Source organism: Gopherus flavomarginatus, chromosome 11 (assembly GCF_025201925.1).
Source record: "Gopherus flavomarginatus isolate rGopFla2 chromosome 11, rGopFla2.mat.asm, whole genome shotgun sequence".
Classification (NCBI taxonomy): Eukaryota; Metazoa; Chordata; order Testudines; family Testudinidae; genus Gopherus; species Gopherus flavomarginatus.
In genome coordinates, this window is record NC_066627.1 from 4118902 (window position 1) to 4134651 (window position 15750).

The following is a 15750-nucleotide window of genomic DNA, read 5'->3' on the forward strand; positions in this document are numbered from 1 at the left end:
GGGACTGGGAATTGCCAGATCGTTGGCTCTGTACTGACGTCCCCCACTTTGAACCTTGAAATGTATGTGGTGTCCCCCCACCCCAAAAAAGACTCAGTCGTCCTCCCTCATACAGTAAAATGTGGTCTGGTCCTATATACCCTATATGGGCCCTGTGTAGTTATTGGGAGCTGCAAGCTGACTGCAACACCCCCACTGGCCACCAGGGGGCATCTGAATAACTAGGTGTGGCCAGTGTTCTCCAGCAGGGGGCGCCCTGACATTGGTTAGGGAAAGGAGTCTGCAAAGGCCTGGGCACTGGTGTTCTCCAGCAGGGGGCGCGGTGACACTGGAGAAATTGGGAGAAGGGCCCGGATGCCTGGGTTCTCCAGTGAGGTGGAGCGCCTGACACTGGGTGAGGGAGGGGCCCTTGGGCTGCAGGAGTGGGGCGCTGTGACACCAGGATCAGAAGTTTGCTGTTGCACTTTATTAGTGACTCGCTATTAATGTTACATTATTAAGCCCAGTCTTGGGGGGTCAGGTGGGGAGGGGGTGGGACGTTCCCAGCCACGATCTGGAAAATTGGGTCCCTTCACTCCTCATCGTGGAGCTTCTGGAAGGAAAAACAGAGAGGAAAGAGTGAGAGAGAAGGAAGGAAAGAAAGCAAAAGAGTGTGAGAGAAAAAAAGATGGAATAACAGAAAAAATGGAGTGATAAAGACAGACGGAGAGAGAAAGAAGATGGAGTTGAAAGATGAGGTGATAAGAAGGAGTGATGGGGCGATCGAGACAGAAAAAGATGAAGTGATAGGGACAGAAAGGAAGATGAAAGATGGACTGAAAGAGGAAGAAAGAAAAGGAGTGAAAAACACCAAGTTATACAGACTGAAAGGCTGAGTGACGCCCTTGGTGTGACAGGGCGGGGGTCAGGGCTGGAGTCTCTGGGTTGGGCCAGCTGGACGGAGCGCTGGCCCTCCATCCCTATCGCTCACCTTCCCCCCAGCGTCCCGGCTCTTGGCCCGCAGCTTGTTGACCTGGGACTCGGCGATGTCGGCCCGCTCCTCCGCCTCGTCCAGCTCGTGCTGCACCTTCCGGAACTTGGCCAGGTTGGTGTTGGCTTGTTCCTCCTGTGGGGGAGAGAAACTGGGGCGTTACCCTGTGGAACTGCCCTCCACTGGATGTGCAGTGGACCCTGGACTCAGCACAGGCAGGACCCTGTGCCTGCCTGGGTACTGCCCTGCGGAGGAGGGGAATGTCCCTGCCCCACTGGGGGCATAGAGAACAAATGCATTGTGTTAACGTGTGGAAATGCCTGCTACTGGATTTGCAGCAGACAAGAGCAGGAATGGGTACTAACAGATTAGATCCATCTATTCTATCATCTGTCAACCTGTCCATCCATCCCCCTCTCCATTCAACTATCCACCCATTCATCCCTCCCTCCCCTGCACCTGCCTGGCTGCTGCCCCAGTGAGAGTTGACACAGAGAACAACCAAAAAAAAAAAATTAATATGTTTGCCTGAGGAACTACTGACCACTGGCGACTCAGTGAACACAAGCAGGCCCTGGTTTGGAGCGGGGAGGCAGGACTGGCTGGGATGAATGGCCAATGAGGGGAGGGGGAGCCTGGGCTGCCTGGGCCAAGGGGCTGATCCGGAAGGTCGGATACTCACCGCCTCCTCGGCCTGCCTCTTGTAGGCTTTGACCTTCATCTGGAGTTTGTCCACCAGGTCCTGGAGTCTCATTAGGTTTTTCTTATCCTCCTCAGTCTGAGGGCACAGGGAGAGAGAGAGAGACGGGGACAGTGGAGGAAGCATTAGGATAACAGCATCTCTGTCACCCCTGATCTTTCCGGCCGTGGGGTATCCAATGCCATCTGGAAACCAACTAGGCTCCAGTCTCCAGACCCCATGTAGGATGGTAAGGCCAGCTAGAAAATGGTCCTTTTCTCTAATTCTGGAATGGGCTCTAGATCAGATGGGGGACTTATGCAGAGCCAGACGTCCTGGGGGGGTGGATTAATGTGGGGAGGGTCTAGAGTCTGATTCTAAAAGGGAAGGGTGGGTGGTCAGGCTGTAGGGTCTGGCTCTAGATCAGAGGGGGCCGGGGAATCAGGCCTTTTCAAGTTTAAGAGCAAGAAGGCCTAGAGAAGCAGCAAAGAATCCTGTGGCACCTTATAGACTAACAGACGTTTTGGAGCATGACACGAAAACTCATGCTCCAAAATGTCTGTTAGTCTATAAGGTGCCACAGGATTCTTTGCTGCTTTTACAGATCCAGACTAACACGGCTACCCCTCTGATACTTGAAGGCCTAGAGAATGATTCCAGATTCAAATTTGTCTTCCCAGGGGGAAAGCGCCTGAGAACGAAAGACGCGGTGGGAACTTATGCTTTGATTCTAGAAACAAGATGGGTTCTGAAGTTCTGTCTAGACCCAGAAAGCCCAGACTTGGGCTGTTTTTCACACAGAGACCTTTCCCCCCTGCCCCATGGGCAAGTCCCTTCAGAATAAAAGAGACCCACTGGGGATATGGCAGCAGGAGGGGGTCTGATATTTGGTTCTAGAACCACCACAGCAGTCTAGAATTCCATTCTAGAACAGGCTGCTGGGCTCGTTCTAGGCAGTGTCATCCATCTCCATGGAAAAGCCTCTTTCAGAATGGAAGGACCCACCCTGAGTACAGTGTCCTTGGCTCTGGAACCGAGACGGCGTTGTACCCTACCCACTCCAGAACAGGAGCAAAGGAATGCTCTGTGCGGCTGTCCTCCCTTCCCCCAGGAAGACTGAAAAGCACCACAGGGGTCCTGCCCCTCGATGTTGGAACTAGAAGCAATGATCTAGAAGCAGGAGAATACCACCTGGAGTATATGTTCTAGATCAGGAGAAAACTGCCTGGAGTAGGGCTTCTGGAGAAGGGTTTTTTCTAGATGCACATACCCCCCAGCCCCCAGGTACCTGGTAGGTGAGCTCCTTGATGCGCCGCTCCGACTTGCGCAGGCCCTTGATGCTCTCCGCGTTGCGCTTCTGCTCCGACTCCAGCTCATTCTCGAGCTCCCGGACTCGCGCCTCCAGCTTCTGCAGCTGCTTCTTGCCGCCCTTGAGGGCCAGCTGCTCGGCCTCATCCAGCCGCAGCTGCAGGTCCTTGATGGTCTGCTCCATGTTCTTCTTCATCCGCTCCAGGTGGGCGCTGGTGTCCTGCTCCTTCTTCAGCTCCTCCGCCATCATCGCCGCCTGCCAGCCAGAAAAAAGAGTCATTCCCTGCCCCCCGAGCCAGCCAGTACCCCCACCCTGGGGCCAGATCGGAGCCGGTGCCCCCTAGAGGGGAAAGGCCCCGTGTCCCGTTCCCTCGCACTCACGTCGGTGATGGCTTTCTTGGCCTTCTCCTCGGCATTCCTGCATTCCTGCACAGCCTCCTCCACCTCTGTCTGCAGCTGGGACAGATCCGCCTCCATCTTCTTCTTCTGGTTGATCAGGCTGGTGTTCTAGAGGAACACAAGGGGGGGTCAAGATGACCAAAAAACAAGGTGTCATCCAGTTACAAGATCTCTGTCCCCTGTTCTAGGTCTTTCTGGAACCAGGATCCAGAGCTGCATGGGAACTGGGGAGGGGCCTTTACAGGGAGATTGAGCTGTGTCCTAGATCATGATGGAGCTCCAAGCACAGAGACGCCAATGTTCTACGCAGCTATTCTAGAGCGAGTGGATTTTTGTGCTGGAGAAATGAGGTGGGTGATGGCGGTATAGATCATCATCCTGGAGAACCACAGACCCACCATCCACGCTCCTGGGCAGACAGAATTCTAGATGTGGCTGCTCTGGAGTGTGACATTCTAGGTCACTCCTGCTGCAATGAATGAGTGCTCTAGATGGCAGATCTCTGCAGGGCGTCCCAAGGACAGGGACTGGGGACAAAGGGAGCTCCAAGATGGGAGAGTCAGGAGTCAGGGGGTCTCCATCTCTCTCACCTGGGTGTGGAGCAACTGGACTCTCTCGCTGGCTTCTATCAGCTCCTGCTCAGCCAGTTTCCGGGTGCGCTCCGTCTGCTCCACCACGGCCCGCAGCTCCTCCAGCTCGGCCTGCAGCAGGGAGTTCCGCCGCTCCACAATGGCGATGTTCTCCTTCAGGTCCTCATTGGCCCGGATAAAGTCATCCAGCTGCAGCTGGGAGTCCTGTGGGCACAAACATGTAGGGCTACAGGAGACCCCCCCCATCAGCATATCCCCTGCCCTGGAGCAAGGTGGGAGCTGCCTCCCCCACAGGGGAAAGGCCCCACTCTCTGCCCCCTGGAGGCCCTGTTACCTTGAGCTGGGTCTGAGTGGCCTTGAGGTGGCTCTGGGCCTCGGCCGCCATGCGGTTGGCGTGGCTCAGCTGGATCTCCATCTCGTTGAGGTCGCCCTCCATCTTCTTCTTGACTCTCAGCGCCTCGTTGCGGCTGCGGGTCTCGGCGTCCAGCGAGGTCTGCAGCGAATCCACCACCCGCAGGTGGTTGCGCTTGGCCTGCTCCATCTCCTCGTCCTTCTCCGCCAGCTTCCGCTCGAAATCTGCCTTGAACTGGTTAAACTCCAGCTGGGCCCGCAGGATCTTCCCCTCCTCGTGCTCCAGAGAGGCCTGGGGGATGTGGGGGAGGAGAGAGGATGAATAAGTGAGAGAGGAGAGAGAGAGAGAGATATTAAGACATAAGGGAAGGAAGGAAGAGAATTAAATGGAGATGAAAGAAAATGTAGAAATGAAAGAAAGAAACAGATGTAGAAGTGAAAAAAGGAGTGGAAGAGGGAGGTCGCAGGCTGCAGGCTCCAGCCAGAGCCGCCAAGACCTGGGAGGATGCCCGAGAAGTGACGGAACTGCTGAGAGCCGCACAGACTGAGGAGCCCGGAGACGCCAGGACCAGCGCCCCAGGGACAGGGCAGGAAGTAGGTCAGGGGGAGTAGTCGTTATGCCGAGTGGCGTGAGTGTGTTTTGGGTGGATTCCCTGCTGATCCAGTGGAGAGCGCACTTGCCACTGCCAGGGCCCTGGCTGGGAACCGGTGGAGCAGGGAGGCTCTGGGTCCCCCTACCCGGCCGCCACCCAGCTCTAGGTGGCAGCCCATTTCCCTGACTGGCCGCTAGGCCACGCAGCCCTGCTGGACAGGGCAGCCCTACTGACTCTGCTGCTAGGCCACACAGTGCTGAGAGAGAGCGGCCATGTTGACTTTTACCCTAAGTCCTACTATCCCAAACACAAGTGTGACGAAGTTGGGGATTATTGTCATGTTTTACATGAATAGCGTGTGCGTGCCTCAGTTTCCCTGTGTGCTGCATGTTTCACAAGGTGGTGGGAGAAGGTTTGTTGTTGCAGAGGACCAGGTGTGACCTTGCCTAGGAGCTGGGACCCCCGGACAATGGCCTGGAGATGGGGAACCCTAAAAACTGGTGACCTGGAGACTGAGAGGCCCACCCCAGCTTGGCTGTTAGCTGGTTCTGGCCAGTGGGAGGACAAAGGACTGAGAAGAGAGGACCCCGGTGACCTGTTTACCTGGGATGGAAGACAAAGGACACCAGAGGAGCAGTTGGGGCTGGTGATATGTGATGCCTTGGCTGGAAGGAGGGGGTCTCTGGGCTGGAGAGAGAGAGCAGCCAGAGCCCCCCTGGATGCAGGGGAGACTGGGCTGTGCTGTGCTGAGGGTTCCTAGGCCTGAGGGCCTGGAGAGTTTCCTGTGCTGGGTTCAGACGTTTGCTAAACCCTCCTGCCCTATGCTGGCTGAGAGTCGCTCCGGTCTAGAGAACAGCGTTGCATTGCTCCCTCTGGGCGTGGAGGCCCTGGGGGGCCAGTGCGAGTGGACTCCCTGAGGGGGCCCACAGCGAGTGACAGGCGTCCTGAAGGCTCAGAGGTGCGGTTCCAGGAGGCAGAGTGGCCGACAGCTTAACCCCCGAGAGAGAGTGGGCCCCCGAGAAGGGCTGTGGCCCTGAAAGGGGTTCCCCCCAGAGACCGTACGGAGCCGAGAGAGCACGAGTCCTGTGAGTCCGGGACAAAGGGGTGATCGTATGGACTCAGCTGTGGGGAGATAATGTCCCTCACCCCACCCCAAGAGGGGACGGGGTCTGCTTGCCCCACGACAGAAGGAATAAAGGAAAAAAGGGGACAGAGAAAGAAAGAATGAGCAACTGAAGGTGAATGATGAACTGGAAGAGCAACAGAGACCAACTGGGCCGGCGCTGGGGGGGTTCCCGGCTGACCCCCACGCAGCTCTGGAAGGGGTGCTCGGCCGTGCCCCTCACCTCCGCCTCCTCCAGAGCCGCCTGCAGCTCCATCTTCTCGGCCTCCAGCTGCTTCCGCACCTTCTCCAGCTCATGCAAGTTCTTGCCTCCCTCACCCAGCTGCTCCGTCAGGTCCGAGATCTCCTCTGCGGGGGGAGAGAGACCGCGCTAAGCGGGAGGCAGGTCATGGCTAGGACGGGAGATCGTCCTACCCCAGCATGGGGCCAGGAGGTGCTGCGCTGCTGGGAGCGGGGGCAGGGGGTGCCGGGGAGATTCTCACCCTGTAGGTTCTTGTTCTCCCGTTTGAAGGTCTCCAGATGCTCCAGCGACTCCTCGTAGGCGTTTTTCAGCTTGAAGAGCTCGGTGCTGAGCGACCGCGCCTCCTTCTGCGACGACTCCAGCTCCGTCTGCGACTCCTCGAACTTCTGCTTCCACTCGGACAGGATCTGGGGGGTGGCGGGTGGGGCATGGTGAGAGAGTCACCCCAATGGAGGAGCCCTCTCCCCGCCCCGAGATCTCTCTCCCCTGCTCTCTCTCTGCCTCCCTGTCTTTGTTCACTGCCCCCTTCTTTCTCTCTGTGGTTGTATTGAGGCTCAGAAGGATTGGCTTTTTATCGGTCAGCGTCGGGAGCTTTGATTTCGCCACAGACGCACCCACTCACGAAAAAATATTTCCATCGATAATCATTGAAATTTGCAGAAAGGCAAAGTAAGAGAAACCTGGCTTGGGAAATTATTTCAGGCTACTGACTTTGTCTGATTTGCCACGTGCCGTTGTCAGTGTGTGTTAATGGTCAGAAAGCTCTACATTTTGGTATTGCAAGACGTTTGTTGCCGTTAGATAATGACAGTCACGCACCTTTTCCACTCGGCCCCAATTGTCTGTCTGACCTCGCCAGAATTACCAGCAACATTTAAATAAATTAAAAATAAAGAAACATTAAAACCCCATAATTTTGTGGCCGCTGCGAAAATTTAAATTGACTAAAAAAAGCTTAACAATAAACAGCAACATTATCTGCTGAAATTATATGAAAATAAAACCAGAAATCTGCCAAACCTAGTTTGTTTGTTCGTTCTATTTGTGCTGTTTTCCTTCATTCTTTCATAAACTTTTTTTCCCTTTCTGTCATTGCTGTATTTATTTCTTCCTTGACCCTATTTCATTCATTTATTGGCTCAATTTTATTCTCTCTCTTTGCTTTATTTTCATTATTTCCTTCCTTCATTCCTCTGTTGTTTCTTTGCCCTATTTCTTTCCTTCATTGTGCCCTCGGCTGGCTTTTTCTCCTTGGCTCAATTTCATTCTTTTCTTCCTTTGTTCCTTGACTCATTGCATTCGTTCTTTGCTCTATGGTATTTCTTCTTTCCTTTTTTCTATTTAAATTATTCCTTCCTCCCTTCCTCCCTTCCTCTTGTATCCTCTCTCTCTCTCTCCCCCAGTCCCACCTTGTCAAAGTTTCTCTGCTTCTTGTCCAGGGCGGCTGCGGCGGCGTTCGACCGCTCCACGTCCACCATCAGGTCCTCGATCTCATTCTGCAGCCGGTGCTTGGTCTTCTCCAGCGACGAGCACTTGGCGTTCACGGCCTCCACAGCTTCCTCCGCCTCCTGCAGCCGCTGCGCCAGCTTCTTCCTGCCACCGGGGGGCGACAGACCCCGTCGGTCGCTAGGGAGGGGCCTAGCCCCTTTCCCTCCCCTCTGGGCTTGGAGTTACAGAGGGTTCCCAGCAGAAAATCCCTGCGACCCTGGCCTGGTGCATTGGATCCTCACACTCTAGACCATTCTAGACAAAAATCAACTCTGGTCTCCTGTCTAAGGCTCTGGACAATCCCAGCATGGAGCACCCCACTCTTGTGGTGTTGGCCCCCATCTCTCATCTGTTCACAGCTTTCTAGACCCACTTTGGATCAGGGCAGCTAGAATTTGCTCTGAGGTTCAAGATCAGAGATCAAGCCATCCAGCGTAGGCCCCAGTTGAGCGTGCAGTGGTAGGGCTGCAGGCTTGGCCTGTACCTCCTTCCCTGAGGCTCTAAAGGATGATCTAGACCGTTCCAGACCTTCCCCAGGGTGGAACTCCGAGCCTCCTCTGTGAGATTCTGGGGCAAATGAGAGCCTGCTGGGTGCAGATGATGGTTTGGCCTGGATCCCAGCACTGGTTCTCTAGATGGCCATGTAGAATGCTCTAGCCCAAAGCTCCAAGGGCCCATCATTATGTGCAGATCAGGGAGCCTACAAGGCTCAGGCCTGGACCTTGTATCTGACGTTCTAGACTGTTCTAGGACTGCTTTCCAGAAGAGCCACACAGATTCAACCTGTTATTCTAGAACAAATCTCCCAGCTTAAAACTTCCTGAGCACAGGTGAAAGAAGTGGTGAGGTTTCTCTGATATTCCCTGCCATTCCAGAGGATCTACAATGAATGCTAAGTGCCATAGGGTAGCCTGCCTAATTTTCGAGAAGGGCTCCCACCTACCTTAGTGCTGGAACCATGGGTGGAGGACACGTGGTGGTGGAGGTCTCTCCTCCAACCAACAAGCCTTTTGCTCGTCTTATACGCCGTGGGTGAAAATATAACCCGAGCCAAAAGCTTCCCTGTTAGAGGAAGCAGCTGAGAACCCCGTTGTCCAGGGCCGAGCAGGGGGCACTCACCAGGAAAAAGGGGCGAGAGAGATGTAGAGCAAGAGATGAGGACAGAAATAAGGGGGGGGGGGAGAAAGGATGTAAGAGTGACGGGGGAAGGGATATAAAGAACGTTGAAAAAGAAGGAATGAAAAAACCCAAAGAATGAAAAGATACAAGAACACAAGGAGAAAAGCCAGTGAGAAGGCGGCACACAAGCCGAGAGACTGGGAAAAGGAACGGGATCATGACTGAGCCTGGAGCATCTACCCCCTAGCACGGCTCTGCCCGCCACTCACTTGGCCTCCTCCAGCTCCTCCGTCCGCTGGATGGCGTCCGTCTCATACTTGGTTCTCCACTGCGCCACCTCGGAGTTGGCCTTGGAGAGCGAGCGCTGCAGCTCGGCCTTCGCCTCCGTCTCCTCCTCGTACTGCTCCCGCAGCAGGTCGCAGTCGTGCCGGGCCGACTGCAGCGCGTGGGCCAGGGCGTTCTTCGCCTGGGGTGGGGGACGAAGAGCTCTGCCGGTGCCCCTCACTCCCAACCCGCAGCCCCTGCCAGCCCAGCCCTGGGCTCCTCAGCCCTGCCGGTGCCCCTCACTCCTGACCCACAGCCCCTGCTAGCCCAGGCCTGCCCCCCCCGCCCTGCTGGTGCCCCTCACTCCCGACCCGCAGCCCTTGCCAGCCCATCCCTGGGCTCCTCAGCTCTGCCGGTGCCCCTCACTCCCGACCTGCAGCCCCTGCTAGCTCAGCCCTGTGCCCCCCGCCCTGCTGGTGCCCCTCACTACCGACCCGCAGCCCCTGCCAACCCAGCCCTGCCAGTGCCCCTCACTCCCGACCCGTAGCCCCAGCTAGCCCAGTCGTGGGCTCCTCAGCTCTGCTGGTGCCCCTCACTCCTGATTCGCAGCCCCCTGCCAGCCCAGCCCTGCTGGTGCCCCTCACTCCTGACCCGTAGCCCTGGCTAGCCCAGCCCTGCCCCCCCGACCTTTGCTAGTGCCCCTCGCTCCCAACATGCAGCCCCCTGCTATCATATCACCTTGGTTTCCTCTTCCAGCTGTCTTTTTAAGTCCTCCATCTGCTGGGTGTAGGACTGTTTGCCCCGGGTCAGCTGGGAGATCAGGGCCTCCTTCTCCTCTAGCTGGCGGGACAGTTCACCTGTGGGGGGCAGAGAATAGAGTAGGGCATAGGTTGGGTCAAGCTTACAGTGATGATCAGGGTTACTGGGTTAGTGTCAGGGGTATAATCAGGGTTAGTGGGTTAGGGTCAGGAGTATAATCAGGGGTTAGTGGGTTAGAATCAGGGTTAGTGGGTTAGGGTCAGGGTATAATCAGGGGTTTGTGGGTTAGTGTTAGGGGTATAATCAGGGGTTAGTGGGTTAGGGTCAGGGGTATAATCGGGTTTGTAGGTTAGTGTCGGGTATAATCAGGGTTACTGGGTTAGTGTCAGGGGTATAAGCAAGGTTAGTGGGTTAGGGTCAGGGGTATAAGCAAGGTTAGTGGGTTAGGGTCAGGGGTATAATCAGGGTTAGTGGGTTAGGATAGTGGCTCAGTTTAGGACGAGTAGTTAATGCTGGTACTAGACCAATGTAACAGTTGGTGTAGGGTTCAGATTAGGGTTAGAGTGAAGATGAACATTAGGATGGGGGGGCAGGGCCCCAGTGCTGTCGAGGGAGGGGCCTCACCATTCTCTGTCTGCAGTTTGGCTCTCTGGGTGCTGGTGTCATTCATTGCTCGCTGCGTCTCCTCCAGTTTAGCCCGGTGCTCGGCTGTCTGGTCCTCTAGCGTGCGGGAAAGCTTCTCCAGGCTGACCTGGGCGGGGAGGGTGGAGACATGGGGGAATGAATGAACAAAGAATGGACCAAAAAAACCCCAAAGAGCAACTGAAAAGGAAAATGAGTAAGGAATGCATAAAAATAACCCCTAAAAACAGAAAGAATGCAAGGCTGAAAAAGAATGAATGGAAAAAGAATGAAAGAGTGAAAGTAAAAAGAAGGAATGAAAGAACTAAAGAGAAAAGAAAGAGAAAAAAACAAAAGAATTAAAGAAAGAAATGAAAGAAGGAAAAAGTTAAAGGAAAAACCCAAAGGAATTAAAGAGCGACGGAAATGGAACAAAGGAATAGAAGAAAGGAAGGAGAAAATGAAAGAATGAAGAAACAATAGTTGAAATGAAAAATAACAAAGGAGTGACAGACGGAAAGAAAAAAGAAGAAAGGAATGAAACAACAAAAGAATGAAAACGAAGGTGAAATGAATGAAAGAAAAAGAACCAAAGAACAAAAGAAAAAAGAGAATGAAAGAAAAATGAACTAAAGACAGAAATGAAACCAAACCAAATGAAAAATTCAACAAATGAAAAAATGAAAGGAAAGAAGGAAAGCAAGGAAGTAAAAATGCTCCAAGCCTGGGCTCTTCCGTCAGCCCTGGCCCCTCCCTCTCTACTCCCGGGCCTGCCCCCGGGGCACCTTGGCTTTGAGCAGCTGCTCCACGTTGGAGCTGACGTCGTCCAGCTCCAGTTTGAGCTCGCTCTTCTCCTTCTCCAGCTTCTGCTTGACGCGCTGCAGGTTGTCGATCTGCTCGCCCAGCTCGGCCACCGAGTCGGCGTGTTTCTTGCGCAGGGTGGCGGCCGTGGCCTCGTGCTGCAGCGTGGCCTCCTCCAGGTCCCGCCGCATCTTCTGGAACTCTGCCTCCCGCTTCTTGTTCAGCTCGATCTGCACCGAGGTGGCGCCGCCCGCCTCCTCCAGCCGCTCGCTGATCTCCTCCAGCTCCCGTGACAAGTCCGAGCGCAGCTTCTCCACCTTGGCCCGGGCCGTGCGCTCTGCCTCCAGCTCCTCCTCCAGCTCCTCAATGCGCGCCTGCAGCCAGAGAGAGACCCACGGGCTTAGACAGGCCTAGAACATCACACATTCTAGAGCAGGCAGGAACATGTGGGTATGGGTGTAAAGTTATACAATGTCCTAATCCACATCTGGAACACTGTGGTCTAGATCAGATTAAAAATCTGGGTTCTAGAAACAAAGACACAGGGTTCCTGTTCAATCTGGAGAGAACAAAATAAAACAGTTTCCTCAGATCAATCTTGAATACCTAGTGTTCTAGACCAGAAAGGGAATCTGGTTTCCAAAGCATAGGGAGAATGAACCTAGAATTGGAGTTCTATAGCTAGTTCTAGAGTGATGTCAAAAGTACCCCATGCAGGCAGAGACCCTCTGGTTCTGGAGTGGAATAGATGAAAATGATAGAAACAAGACACACTATTTTGTTTTAGACATGCACAAACACAAGGTTCCAGAAGGTATATTTCCTTTCGGCTCTGGACTGGTGCTAAAATGGCCATCTAGAACTCAAGCACTCATTTATGCTAGAGCAGCACCAAAAGGGACAATCTCTTGTCTGGGTATTGAGGTAGTCTTCTAGAACAAAAATGATGCAGCTCATTCCAGAGCAGCTTCTCTAGTTTTGGAAGGGAAGTGAGGGGCATTCTAGGGCAAGAGAAAGGCACCCACCTGCAGCTCCTTCAGCTTCTTCTGGAGCTGCAGGCCCAGGGCTTGCTCATCCTCTATCTTGCTGTTCTGCTGGTTGATGTCAAACTCCTTCCTGCAAAGAGATTTAGAGAGATGAATCCCCCCCTGTGCTCCAGAGCACACTGGATTGCGCAAAGAACAATCCTCCTACTTTTTCAGCTTCTCCTCCAGCTGCTGCTTGTCATTCTCCAAATCCATGATGTTCTCCTGGGTCAGTTTCAAGTCCCCTTCCAGCTTCCTTTTGGCTCGCTCCAGGTCCATCCGGATCTTCTTCTCCTGCTCCAGGGAGCCCTCCAACTGAGAGAGAAGAAGGTGTGTTATTGGTAAAACTTTCATCTCCCAGACATTCCCAAACTCAGCCTGGAGGACATTCAACCCATCCCAACCAAGCTTGAGGACACTCAACCCAACCATTCAATCCAACCCCTAGCGCTGTGCTGAGACACTGTGGTCAGCACTGACTGTGCATGGAGAGTAACCCCTACTGAGTCCCCTGACCCTGCTTCCGGCAGGCAACTGCCTCGTTGGGGTCCAGGATGTACTCACATCATCTGCCTGCTGCTCCAGTTTGAGTTTGGCTTTGGTCAGAGAGTTGACCTTGTCCTCCTCCACCTGCAGGTCATCCAGTGCTTGCTGATGGGCCTCCTGCAGGGCCTTCTTCTCCTTGGTCAGTTTAGCTATTATCTCATCCAGACCAGCCATCTCCTCTGTCAGGTTCTTCACCTGGTGGAGAAGGAATCTGGGATGTGAGGATTCTGGGCTTATTGGGCCTGGTCCTAAATGCGATATCTAGGTGGGGTCCTCACTTTTTTCTCAACCCAAATGACCTGTGTGAACTCAACCCAGCTCAATCAGCCTTGAGGACATTAAACTCAACCCAACCAACCTTGAGGACATGCAACTCAGCCTCACCCAATCAGCAGTGAGGAGACTCAACCAAACCCAAATAGCCTTGAAGCCACTCATCCCTTCTATGTCTTCACCTTGTTCTCTGTTGCATGTTTCTCCTTCTCCACCTTGGCCAGGGTCAGCTCCAGGTCGTCAATGTCCTTCTTGAGCTCCGAGCACTCATCCTCCAGCTTCCTCTTCTTGGCCGTCAGCTCAGCATTCATCTCCTCCTCGTCCTCCATTCGCTCTGTCAGCTCCTTCACCTTGGCCTCCAGCTGGATCTTGTTCTTGATCAGCTGGTCACAGCGCTCCTCAGCATCATTCAGGTTGTCCTGCTCCTGTGGGTGGAAGTGGAGGATGGGGGAAAAAGAAAGAAAGAAAGAAAGAAAGAGAAATGTAAGGGACAAGGGAGTGGGGGGTTGGGAATCTGATCTTAGAGTTAGGGCTAGGGTCCAGCCATAGGGTCTATGGGGGTCCCATTGCTCATGGCATGGAGGCCAGGGCTGAGAGCTCCCCATTGGACTATGGGGCTTAGACAAGATTTAGTGTCAAGGGTTCCCATTATGTAAAGCTGGGGGGACAGGGCTCAGAGCTTCCCCTTGGGAGGTGTGGGGCTCAGACTGGGTTGGGGTACCCTGTCATTCACAGATCGGGGAAGGGAAGGACTGAGCGCTCACCCATGGATTGAGGGGCTCAAAGGGGGTTCAAGGTGGGGACCCCCATCATGTAAAGTCTAACCAGTCATGAGATCAGTCAACCCAATCCAACCCAAAGACATGAGCCCTGGGTCTTGGGGGGGATCTGAGGCAGAGAGAACCACTCACAGCCTGCACTTGCAGCTGGAGATCGTTCTTCTCTTGCAGCAGAGAGACCATCTTCTCCTCCAGCTCCTTCCTCCGGGCCTCCGACTTCTCTAGTGCCTCCTTCAGGCGCCCGAACTCTTCTTTCATAGTCTGCACAGGGGCAGGGGAAGGATTAGACCAAAAGGACCATATGGGCCAGTATCACCGCATCCCACCCCTCCTCCCTACCCTGGACCAGAGCAATGAACCCATCTAGCAGTATTCATCTATGAACCCATCCATCCAGCCACACATATAACCCTTCCTTCCTCTGTAATATCCATCCATCCATCAGTATGCCCATACATATATCCCTCCATCCCTCCCTCTGCAATATTCATCCATCCACCCGTTCTACAGCTACGTTAAATAGTTACAGTCTTTTCCATCTCGCCTTGAGCAAAATAATTTCCACTGCTAGAGTGAAACCAGCACTGAACCCACCATCCCAGGTGAGCAGCTGTCTGCAATGGGCTGCCTTCAGTTCTTTCTTTTGAGCAGCTACATTTGACCTAAAACCCAAGTTATTTCCCCAAAGGCTTCCAGTTAACCTAGAACTCAGCTGAGGATTTAGTGACTTAGAACAAAGTTGTGTCTTGCATTTGGCCTAGCTATCAGCTCCTTTTCCTAGGTAGTTCCAGTTGACCAAGAACCCAGCTGCTGGTTGTATATAATCTAGAACAGTGGTCCCCAACCTTTTTCGTCTGTCGGGCACTGGATGACGAGCCACCAAGGACCGTGGCCAGTGGACAAGCATCTGCCAAAATGCCACCGAGAAGCGGCAATGTCAAGAGGCTTTGCCGCTGAAATGCTGCCGAAAATCAGCGGCATTTTGGTGGCTATGCCTCTTGATGACGCTGCTTTTTGGTGGCGACGCCTCTTGATGTTGGTGCCTTTCAGTGCCATTTTGGCGGATGCTTGTCCGCGGGTCAGTACACGGGCGCAGACAGATGCTTCGGTGGGCGCCAGGGCACCCATGGGCACCGCGTTGGCGACAACTGATCTAGAACACATCCCTGAAGCCAATTTCAGCTAACCCAGAACCCAACTCCTCAAACTGAATAGACCCAATTGAACTAGAATGAAGCTGGAACTGCATGTGACCTAGAACCCAGTTTATCAAACCAAACAGTTCCAGATAACCTAGAACACCACTACAGGCTATTTTGACCTAGAACTCAGCCCCTCATCCCAATCAATTCAAACTGACCTAGAACACAACTCCATTTTGGATTTGATTTAGAGCCCCTATCCATAACCAAGCAGTTCCAGTCTATCTAGAACCCACCAGAGGTTGCATTAAAACAAGAACCTGAGTTTGTTGCATTAACCTAGAACCCAACTCTGCAAATGGTTAACCTAGAACTCGCCTCCTTTTCCTGACTGACTTGGATTTGATCCCACCTCTATCCCTGAACAGTCACATCTGAGCTATCCCCCATGCAATTACCATGGGCCTAGTGCCCATTTCTATCTCCTGAGCTCTTCCAGATAATCCAGTTCCCCAGGTTCACTGCAGCCCCCGCTCCTACCCTTTGACCTCACCTGCATCTCCTTCTCCGTCTCAGCGCTCTTCAGAAGCGGTTTGATCTTGAAGTAGAGCTTCATCCAGGGCCAGTTCTTCACCCCCATGAATGCCCGGATGTTCCACTGTATAACCAGCAGGGCATC

The 15750-nt window shown here is 53.7% G+C and overlaps 1 protein-coding gene across 1 annotated transcript in view; it reads right to left on the reverse strand.

Moving 5' to 3' along the window:
* Positions 1-447: 447 nt before the first annotated feature.
* The window catches only part of LOC127031904 (myosin-6), a 37272-nt gene continuing 21969 nt past the window's right edge, over positions 448-15750 (reverse strand). Inside the window, exons 20-39 of the mRNA XM_050918909.1 lie at positions 15625-15750; positions 14062-14190; positions 13333-13575; positions 12896-13072; positions 12501-12646; positions 12332-12422; positions 11291-11680; positions 10509-10635; positions 9864-9982; positions 9131-9327; positions 7664-7847; positions 6496-6661; positions 6237-6361; positions 4281-4589; positions 3947-4150; positions 3339-3464; positions 2938-3213; positions 1653-1748; positions 971-1105; positions 448-592 (exon numbers count right to left, since the gene is read on the reverse strand). The exon at positions 15625-15750 is cut by the window's right edge and continues 1 nt beyond it. Coding sequence (XP_050774866.1) covers positions 572-592; positions 971-1105; positions 1653-1748; positions 2938-3213; positions 3339-3464; positions 3947-4150; positions 4281-4589; positions 6237-6361; positions 6496-6661; positions 7664-7847; positions 9131-9327; positions 9864-9982; positions 10509-10635; positions 11291-11680; positions 12332-12422; positions 12501-12646; positions 12896-13072; positions 13333-13575; positions 14062-14190; positions 15625-15750 — 3387 coding nt within the window. The 3' untranslated portion in view covers positions 448-571. The remainder of the gene's footprint in view (positions 593-970; positions 1106-1652; positions 1749-2937; positions 3214-3338; positions 3465-3946; positions 4151-4280; positions 4590-6236; positions 6362-6495; positions 6662-7663; positions 7848-9130; positions 9328-9863; positions 9983-10508; positions 10636-11290; positions 11681-12331; positions 12423-12500; positions 12647-12895; positions 13073-13332; positions 13576-14061; positions 14191-15624) is intronic.